The 11,461-nt window shown below is 26.2% G+C and overlaps 1 protein-coding gene across 1 annotated transcript; it reads left to right on the top strand.

Annotated features, from left to right (window-relative positions):
- Positions 1-2,087: 2,087 nt before the first annotated feature.
- On the top strand, positions 2,088-3,169 carry ERF-A5 (ethylene response factor A.5). Its single transcript, XM_004244659.5, has one exon. It carries the CDS (start codon positions 2,220-2,222, stop codon positions 2,817-2,819), a length of 600 nt encoding a protein of 199 aa, XP_004244707.2. The 5' UTR covers positions 2,088-2,219; the 3' UTR covers positions 2,820-3,169.
- Positions 3,170-11,461: the final 8,292 nt, after the last annotated feature.

Here is an 11,461-nt window from a genome sequence, read left to right as displayed (position 1 = left end):
GGGTAAGATTCTACAATTAATAAATATATTATCCACTTGGAAATTCAGTTCAACGATATTTTTTCTATAAAATATTTTGAACAAATCTCTCTAGTACAACACAAAAATAAAAATAAGAAGTTTAGCTTCTCCTTTTAAAAAAAAAATTATATTTGTTCTTATATATTTTCTAATTTATTTTTAAATTTAACGGTTGTAAACTTCGATTACACATTTAATTACTATTTTATTGAACAGTTATCTGTGATATATTAATTTATGAAGTTGAGCTCGTTATATCAATAAATAAATTTAAATTCTGAATGTGACTATCCTCTTCAAAAATTCACAAAATTACATTCTAATTTGAAAATTTTCATCAAATTTTTAATAAAATAAAATAAAGTAAAAATGCAAGTGTAACTTTTTTTGGGCATGTTTACAATTGTCTAGATTCAATGAGTCTGATTGAATATTGACCCTTTCAATTACTAATGACTTATGATTAACATCATAATTATGTACTCAATGAAGCAAGAGATTCTCTCTTTGATATGTTTTTTTTCTTTTTATTCGGTTTCCACCTGATGTTCGATATTTATATTAAAATTTTGATTAAATTCGAATTGAGCACGGTTAAGCCTATCATGTGATGGCGCTTCCAGTAAGATTTTCTTCATAGCCAAAATTCGAAATCAAAACTTCTAATTAAGAATTAAACTAACTTATTTTTGTAATTATGCTTTCGTTGATTTCATTAGTCATAAATATATTGCATTGAAAAATAAAATGATAATTGAAAATTATGTGCTCAACAACTAAAATAATAATTAGTGATAATTTGGTATGATACATAGAGTTCAATGATTATACCAACAAACATTTAAGTCGATATAACTTGAGCGTAGCACGCATAACTAATCACTCAAATACAAAAGTTATGTTTTCTATGTCGCAATTTAAGTGTTTTAATTAGATTATGTATAAAATTTTAAAATAAAGAGATTTTTTTTTAATTTTGTATGATCTTAAATTAAAAATATTTTGATACAATACTTTTCGATTAAGATGTTAAAGTTGAAAAAACTTACTAAATATAGAAAGATATACGCACAGAAAAGAACCATACGCTTAAGAGTATCACATATACATTCTCCAGATACTATGGTTGGGATTTTTCCATAATACCACTTTAACTAGAATTTTTAGTTCGAGCTCTTAAAAATGAAAAAAAAATGGCCTTTTGTGATACAAGAATCTAGATTTAATAGTACTTTATTGTAAATATTGAACACTTTGTGAAAAATAACAAGATAATGATAACAATAGAAAAGGGACTAAAATATTTCTCGACTATTTGAATTGATATAAAATTGCCCTCATCATCTTATAAAATGTCCGTCGATAATAATATATGTAATACAATTGTACGAATAAGAGCTAGACAAGTTACTCCCTACATATACTGAATGATTGGGGCATTTTCATAGTTCATTATTCAAAGTTCAACATGAATGTCCTTCGCGATGAATCAGTTAGTTTGGAGGATGGTCATTCACACAGTTGACCATGAAATCGATTCCCCTCAATCTCTTCTCAATCGAGCTTATCGCTTTGAATTTTACCTAATGCAGTTCACATTTCGTATGTGGTCACATAAATGTATGAAATTTTTTCCTTTAATGATGATTGATATTTTCTAGAAGATAAATTAAATTACTTTTAAAATTTCACAAAGAACTATATGAACAAAATAATTTAAGTTACATCTTTAAATACTTTTAATGTATATTTCCTTACAAATTCAATTAATTAAAATAAAATTATATATAAATTGATCTTACTCCTATTTTATAAAAACTTAAAAATTATTTCTAATACATCCTCCTAATAATTTTTTTTTTTATGAGTTCATTGTTTATCATTTAACTTAAATAATGCACGTGGTTGCAGGCTTTATCATTTTACCAAACTTTTTTATTTCTTTTTTCAACATTCCTCCATTTTAGAAACTTCATAGAACCTCCATAAAGTTTCCAAAAATAATTATTTTAATTATATTGTTTCATTAAAGCTCTTAGCTACGTGCATGTATCTACTTTCATATATATATATATATACAAATATATCCACTTCATCATTCTCATCCAAAAATTAAAAAAAATAAAAAATTATTTGAATCAAATATATAGTTTCTCTCGTAACTTATATATTCAAATTTCGCAAAAATTTAAAAAAAAATGATATTTGAAAACAGCGAATTTATGAATGATTTCGAACTTCTCGAATCGATTAGGCAACATTTACTTGAAGATTGGGATTCCCCTGTTACAACAGTGCTAAAGCCGTCCGTTAAAATTGAGCCGGAAGTCAGTGTGAGTTCGCCGGAAATGTTCGATTTCACCGGATTTACAGCTCCGGCAGCGGCGGAGTCGGCGGCGGAGGTGAAATTGGAAGTGGAATTGAAAACAGCGGCGGTGAAGAGGACACCGGCGTCGTCGAAATCGATGCATTACAGAGGAGTAAGACAGAGGCCATGGGGAAAATTCGCGGCGGAAATTAGGGATCCGGCGAAGAATGGGGCGAGAGTGTGGCTGGGAACCTACGAGACGGCGGAGGATGCGGCATTGGCTTATGATAAGGCGGCGTATCGAATTAGGGGTTCGCGTGCATTGTTGAATTTTCCGTTGAGGGTTAATTCGGGCGAACCCGAACCAGTTCGGGTTGGTTCGAAGAGATCGTTAACAACGACCTCTTCGGAGAGTTTTTCTTCGTCATCATCAGAAAATGAATCGATGATGACGAAGAAAACAAAGAAAGTTTGCCAACTTTATACTTGAATACACATTGATAAAAAATAAAATACGGTGAAATTTAAATTTTTTTATTTTATTGATTCGAATTTAATTTTTTTATTTTTTATATGATTTTTAAAATATTTAAGAAGCTCAATGAAATGGCGATAAACTAGAATTCACGGTCAAGTATGATCGTCTCAACTACAAAAGAGTTCTTCGAGAAAAAAATTGAAAACTTATTTTTGAATTGAAGGGCTAGTTTATTTAACGAACTTTGTATCTACTTACGTTAAAAGGTTAAAAGTTTAAACTCATTAATAGTACTATATGATATTTTATTTTCCTTTCTCTGTTTGCTTATATAATAAATTTTGTTCTTCTTGACATTTAAATCGTCTCTTAATGTATTTATTTTGAGATGTATATTATGCGTTTAAATTTTTTTGAAGAAGCGTAAAAAATGACAAGATTCATGCTTCGATTCAACATTTTAAACTTTGAAACTCAAGATATCATAATATTACTTACAAAAATTTATATTTTATTCATTAGCAGTATATTTATATTGGCAAACAACACAAATATTAAGTATATTTTATTTTTTTGAATTTTAAAAATAATATTCATATCTGATTCGATCTCAATTATATGTATCTAACTCATAATGGCTTAGCTTTTTTCTTATTTTCTTCAATTTCTCCTTATTTTTTAGTTGTTTTCCTTATTCGTTCCTCTTCCTCTTCCTCTTCCTCCATGCTTAAAGCTTGACTTAAAAAAATGTATCGTAAATATAAATCATTTTGAGTGAATAAAATATCAAAAAAATTTAAATATTGCAAAATGGCTCATATCAAAACATTGAGACTATTTAGAAAAGATTTTTATCGATTGGGATTAAAAAAATCAATCTATAATTTATCCTCATAAAATTATACACTGTATCGATATATTATATATCCATATTAATATATCAACTACATACATGATTATTTTATCAAAATTAATTTTTATAATCAACATATATAGATAAGTATCTCTTAAATTAAAACGGAATGAGTATATGGGCTAAGAAGATTCTAATGTTGTTGCCATCTTCCCTATCATTTCTACGCTAAATTTATTTCATAATGAGCTAACCCTACAAACAAATATATAAGATAAGTGTAATGTTAATTTTATATTGTGATATGTTGTTTTTTTTCACAGTTTATGTGATATAAATATAATTTGGAGAGTCAATTATATCTTTTTGTTAATTATTGTGACTTATAATATGTAACTTTTAAATAATAGTACATGTTATTTATTTTATCCCACCTAATGTGGCACAGATAGAATTTGATAACGAATATATTTTTAATGTCTTTTAAATATTTTAAGTTGTTAATTATTGCAATTCATATTACTTTTATGCCATTTACAATAATACATGTTACTTCCTACATCTCCATTTGTGCGGCATTGATAGAATTCATTTTGAGAATCTACTGAACTTTTTATATATCTTTTAAATATTTTAAATTGTGAATTATTTTGATTCATAGAATGACTTTGTGTTTAGTTTTTATCTTTTAGCAATAAAACAACTTATACTTAACATTATATAAATTATTTATGGGAAGAAGTTATGCGAATCATAAATTATGAAATATTATGATGAGAGAATATATAAACTTAAGTTCCACAAAGACATTATTTGTTATGAGGAGCAAAAATTAACGACTAACGAAAATAAGAGGAGAAGTGTAAATGACCCCAAAACTATAAGGTGTTCAATCAATATGAGTTGTAATGAGATATTCGGGATTAGTCAATTTCGACTTGAGCCTTTGAGAAAGAAACTATTGTTTTGTTGGGCTTTCTACCAAGCACAATTCCAATTGTTTTAATTGGGCCTTAATGGACCCAAAAAGAATAAAATGTTCTATGTTCTATTTCTTCTTCTCTTTATTCAATATAGTATTCTTGTTCTTATCTAACCGTGATTATAATAATATTTTATCATCAAATAGTAATTTTGAAGTAACGATAAAGTTGTCTCTGACTTGTAGATCACACGCATTTGATTTATGGATACAGTGATTAATGTTTATATTAGGTTAAGTGGCCTTTCTCTGAATCTTATGTGAACACGAGATATTTTGTGCATCGATCCGTCTTTATAATCTTTAGGAGCTAAACTAAGTTTATATATATTGATAAACCCTCCATCCAGAGATTACTTATTCTTGTCTAATATACGTAGGACCAAATGTAAAGCATACAAATTATGATATTCGAAAATTCATAATACTAAATCTGATATGCAATTCGAAATTGATGTTTATGTATTTCGCCTTTAATTTTCACTAAATTACTCTCATTCCCTAGCAAGTTATGTAGACGTTGTTAACCTATGTGAGCTAGCTATCGTACTTGTTTTTGATATATTTTATTTAAGTCGGGGGTTCATGATAAAAATAATTTTTCTATCTACATAAAGCAAAGCAACGTTAAGTACATATTACACTTGTCAAATTCCACTTATATATGATATTTTAGTGTATGTGTTGTGGAGGTGGTTGGTAAATTTATTTAAAGTACGAAATAATGGCAAAAAACACAATGAAATATCTTTTTTTTAGGGTATAGTCACTATAACAAAATAATTTTTAACTGCATTAAATGTTGACATTAATAAAGAGTGTTAAAGTCTTTACTCCGGCATTATTTTTGTGCTTTTAGAATCAATGTCGCTAAAGACTTTAGGGACATATGTAAATCTTTACCGATAGAAAAATTACATTGTATAAAAAAAAAAAGTTCCTAGCTACTATATATTGCATCATAAAGACATATTAACGTATTTACTTTTTTTTCATGAGAATAAAAATCTTGATTCCGCTCTGACTTTGATATTACATAACATATACTACTAGGACATGTATATTGAAATTTTGAATGACTGACTTTAGTATAGTGGGAAAATGTAAGGATGACATATTGACATTCATATCTTAGAAATATTTTATTTTAGAAAAAATGAGAAAAATTAATATTTGTTTATAAATAGTTAGTTGAACCCTACACCTCATGAACCGAGTAAAGACTAAAATTTTTTAGAATAATTCTCACTTTCCTTTTTTCCACATATAACACATATATGTCATTCTTTGGTAATTGATTACGAAAAAAATAATGATGTAATATATATATTCATTAAATAATTGTTTTATTTTAATTTGTTGGATATAAAGTTTAATCATATAACGTTGAAGTTCACGATAAAACTTTATTTTATTTTATTTTATTTACACATATTGACTAAAAGTCTCCAAGAAAATTTAATGGCTAGTAGTTGATAGAGTAGTTAGAAACTTAATAGAGAAGTTACATTTCATTCAATTAAATGAGCATCAAGAAGTAAAGACCAAGAAATTTTCCAATACTTTTTTCAATCGATGACAAGAGAATTCGCAAATCGCTATGTTAGGGTGAAGTCTGTTCCATTATAATAGCTCGTAAATAGTGGCGAAGTCATGAGTTTCGCTATGGCGTTGATCGTAATACGTACAAAAAGTATTATGTAAGCTAAGATGTTCATATACAATAGAATTTTGACAAGAATTTTCAACTGACCATCCGTCATTGCGTGTCAAATTGAGATAAACAACGTTAGGAAAGAGAACTTTCAATACTTTCGCTAGGGTTTGCTTTCATGTTTGCAAAAAAAAAAAAAAGAGTTTTAATCTATTTTAAGAAAATCGAAAAGTTTTTATATTTAATTATAAATAATTCAACTTTAAATTTTCAGTTTTTATTACTAGGGATCACACTATGTTATGTCTATATTCAAACACCATAAAATGGATGGATCATTTTTTTTAATTAAAAAAATTAAATAAATTCAGATGCACACTTTCTTTTAATTAAAATAATACTTTAAATTTTGAATTTTCATATTCTAAAACGAAGACTATTTTAGTATGGGTCTTAGGTGTGATTACACGAACAATATTAAACAAAGTCTTACATAGGTACCCTTCATGTACTATGGTCTTTTTTTTAGGTTAACATGTGGGACACAAAGTTTAATATAGTATTATGGGTCAAAATTGTAGTATGTTAGTGTGAGAAATGAAAAACATAAAATCGATCTGGATTGTGGTTGGATAAATGAAATTCATACACGCTTTAATCAACAATAATCTTAGGTACGTTCAAATATATTAAATGACGTGAATTCGAATTAACAGGACTTTTCAATACAGGTACTACAAGACGTCACAATATTAAAAAAAAATACATTTGTTACTTGTTAGGATATAAATTTTTATTTAATTTTGACTTAAACCATTTTAGCCAACTTCAATGTATATTTAAATTTCTTTGTAACCGTGTGAGAAGTGACACTCAAGTCTTGTATTAACAACCATTTGTAATATAATATATAAATATTCTTTAATTAATTTATAGGATGAATTTAAAAAATTGGAATCAACTTCAGAAATGTATGGACTAATAATAATAAGTTATGGGTTCACACATTATTTTTTACAATTTTTGTAATTTTTTACATAATACTTCCATCACCAATACTAGGATTATCATATTTTATAATATACATGATTCTGTTTTTTTTTTTTGGATGAAAGTGTAACTCCAGTCTTATTTTGGCTTAAAGCTACTTAAGTTTAGCTAATTTAAACAGGTATTTAGCTCATCAATCAAAGTTATCTTTGACGACCGTCACGTGATACTATTTGAAAAAAAGAGAATCGAAATCGACGATCAGAGATTAAGTTTGAGTAAATACCGATAAAAACATCAACCTTAAAGAGGACGTTGATATTGTACTGGCCGGTATCATAAATGAAACTTCTAAAGTCATTAGGCAGAAATCTCAAATTCGAGTGATTAAAATTATTTTATACGAGCTGTGGCTAATATCCGAGGCATAAAAGAAGCATTTTCTACGGGATTCCGAAACCACCAACCACCCCGACCTAATTCATGATAGGCCCACCAATTTCCTGGCAAAATGCCTACGGTTAAAAACCACCGACATGTCAAGATCCAAATTCAAATTGGTTCTTTCGAGCGAGATCATTTACCACGCCTAACTAAATGAAAGAAAGTAAGTGAGAGAGTCGCCGCGTCTTAATTAATCAAAAGTTTTGGATCGAAAAAAGAGAAAAATAGGGAACTAATTAATTAGGTATAGGACTATATTGGGTTGGTAATTACTAGTAAGATAATGAAGTTTGAAGAATTCATAGCTAGGTAGAAAATAATGTCACTTAATATATTTATTTAATTAATATAAATTAGTTAATATTTTTCAATAGAATTGTTTGAAAGTTGAATGATAAATAATGTTTCATTTTTAATTAGATTGGGTTTCGAATCAAACTCTGAATATAAAATTGATAGTCTTTGATGGAAAATATTTCCTTGATCACAAAGTGCGACTACTTGCATTTATATAATGATCAATTTTCTCCGATCCCAACCCTAAGATAAAATTAATTATGCACGATAAAAATCTCTATTCAATTAGTATATATTTATATTATGTAGTAGATTATTTGTCTTATTTTTCAAGAAATTTGTTTCGATTTTGATGATAAATTACTTAATTATAATTATCTTTTAAATGTAAAAAATTTCGTCGACATCTTTTATGTGAGTTTATAGTGTACATATTATTTTTACCATTAATATATCAAAATACGATCAATTATTTGTAGTTATTTATCTTCAATCATCCGTTTTTATTAGTAGGTAAAGGAATGAAAAAAATCTTAATACGAAATGTTCTTCTTATAGGAGCTATATGTCACACAAATTTAAATTAATTGGGCCAATAAATTCCAAAACAAATAGTAAAATTAAAAAGTATTTCTTCCCAAATTAGATTAAAAAAAGTGAGTTGTTTAAATATATTCGAGTTCGGAGCCTAAAGGGTACAAAATATTAACAAAAATTTCAAAACGGTATATAAAATTTTTTATTAACCAAAACGGTAAAATCGCTGGAACAACAGCGATTTACTCCACCAGAAAAAACAAAATAGCTGCTACTGCAGCGATTTTGCAAAATGTGATTTTTTTTAAAAAAAAAAAAAATCAAATCGCTACCTTGGCAGCGATTTTTAAATTTTTATTTTTTTAAAAATAAAATAAAATCGCTGCTAATTTAAAAACAAAATTAAAAATCGCTGCCTAGGTAGCGATTTGATTATTTTTTTTTAAAAAAAAATTACATTTTGCAAAATCGCTGCAGTAGCAGCGATTTTGCTTTTTTCGGTGGAGTAAATCGATGTTGTTCCAGCGATTTTGCCGTTTTGATTAATATAAAATTTTATATACCGTTTTAAAAATTTTGTTAATACTTTATACCCTTTAGGCTCCGAACTCAAATATATTCTACAATCAAATATAAATTTCTAAATTTGTCTTTGCCTTGTGTTTGGCATGCTAATAAAACTATAAACATGAACTTCACAACATAAATTTCTTTCATATATTCAATTATCAATTGTTAATTAATTGCCAAAATTTAGGAATATAATTTTTTAATAGTTTCACATTTGTATGAGAATATATTTTAATATGTTATTACACAATTACAAGAAATTAGTCATTCAAACTACGTGAATTGTGATTTCTTTTAAATTTTCAATCGATATATAGAAATTAGTAAAATTTTAATGCCCCTTTCTGTTGGTAATTATATTGGAAGAATTTTATTCTCTTTTTTTTTTTCAAAATTCAATTCAACGTTTTACTTTATTAAATGCTTCTATGACCAATACTAATTAAATTATATTTTCTCCTAAGTTATTGCTTTTGACCTTGCAATTTATATTTTCTCAAAAAAAAAAGTCGATATTGTGATAAGATAGTATTCATCAACTTAAAGTATTAGGAGAATATATGATAAATGAGTTGAATTTTTTGTAAAAAATAATTATAATAAATCTCAAAAAAATGTATATATATATATATATATATATATATATATATATATATATATATATACACACACACACACACGGTTTAATTAGTTAGAAAAATCTCTGTTTTATTTTCTCCGAAAATAATTTTTGAATATTTCTCTTTTTCATTATAGAAAATAAGGAGTCGTTTGTCTATCGACTTATTATTTCCTATTTTTCAAAAACGAAAAAAATATGATGATATATTATTAGACTTATTTTTTTTAAAAAAAAAATTGAAGTTTGAATTTTTTGAATTTACAAATTTTCAAGTGGACGACTATGTTAGATGAAAACTAGTAAGTAGCATAAAATCTCTTTAATTTCGTTTCCAATGTTGAATTTATATTATTATTTTTTTACTTTGGAATATACAATTCAAACAAAAGTAGGTTAATTTTGGAAAGAGTCAATTTCAAACTTTATTTTAAGATTAAAAAAAGTTTAAATAAACGAACACTATAATTAGTAAATGTTGGACTTTATTAGTAGTACTTTTTTTTTTACTAAAAATAATTCGTTCATATTCTTAATTTTTTTCTTAATAAAAATCATACTTGTTGGTATTATTTTGAAAGAAAAGATCTTAACATTACAATAAGAATAACAACTTGATCGTTAATGATTGCAATAAGTAATAAATATTTATTCTTTTATATTTAATTAGAGATTTCGAGTTTATGTCATAGGTATGAAGTTGTCCCTCTCTCCTAGACTATGTGAAACTTCCAACGTGAATCCTAATTTAATAGTTTTCAATGCGCATAACGATCACTTGGTGATTTTTTTTTATATATATTTAATACTTCATCCATTTCAATCTCTCTCGCGCTCTTGTATTTCGAAGTGTTACAAAATATATTATATTAGGCCATTCTATTAAGTTAAATGTGATTAATCTAATTGATTGCTCATTTCATATATTTTACTTTATGAGATATCGAAAATATTTTTCTTTCTTTTCTGAGATAAAAATTACATTAATTTTGTTAATTATATATTTAATACTTCATCCATTTCAATCTCTCTCGCGCTCTTGTATTTTGAAGTGTTACAAAATATATTATATTTTAGCGCCATTCTACTAAGTTAAATGTGATTAATCTAATTGATTGCTCATTTCATATATTTTACTTTATGAGATATTGAAAAAAAAATTCTTTCTTTTCTGAGATAAAAAATACATTAATTTTGTTATTGTCATGATTGCTAGCTCATATAGTCATAACGACTTAACTTTTCAACCACATAGTTCTTCAATATTTGATTGATGCATTTACATTGAATTTATGTTGTTATATTTAATATCATCGTATAGAAATTAAAATCGAAAAATAATAATCTATGCTTAACATATTAGTTGTCAACAACTTAGTTGACAACATAAAATAAGATTTTCAAACCTAGTATTTGTCAACCACACGGTGGAAACTTAGAAAACATAAAACATGATGTATGAATTATTATTTTTTATAAAAAATGTATAAATTATGAATTTGAAATGTTGAAAGGGCACATTTTGACCATATTCGTTGAATCTAAAAAGGAACACTTTAAAATATATAGTAATTAAGTATAGTTTATGCAACAAAAAAAATTATTTATCCTAAAGTATATAAAAAAAATTATAACCAATTAGAATACTTCTAACATTTTTTGATATACACTAAACAAAAATAATGAAATCTATCTTAAGCGTCATTAG

This window comes from Solanum lycopersicum, chromosome 8 (genome assembly GCF_036512215.1).
Source record: "Solanum lycopersicum chromosome 8, SLM_r2.1".
Lineage (NCBI taxonomy): Eukaryota > Viridiplantae > Streptophyta > Magnoliopsida > Solanales > Solanaceae > Solanum > Solanum lycopersicum.
This window is presented reverse-complemented; position numbering and strand designations above follow the sequence as displayed.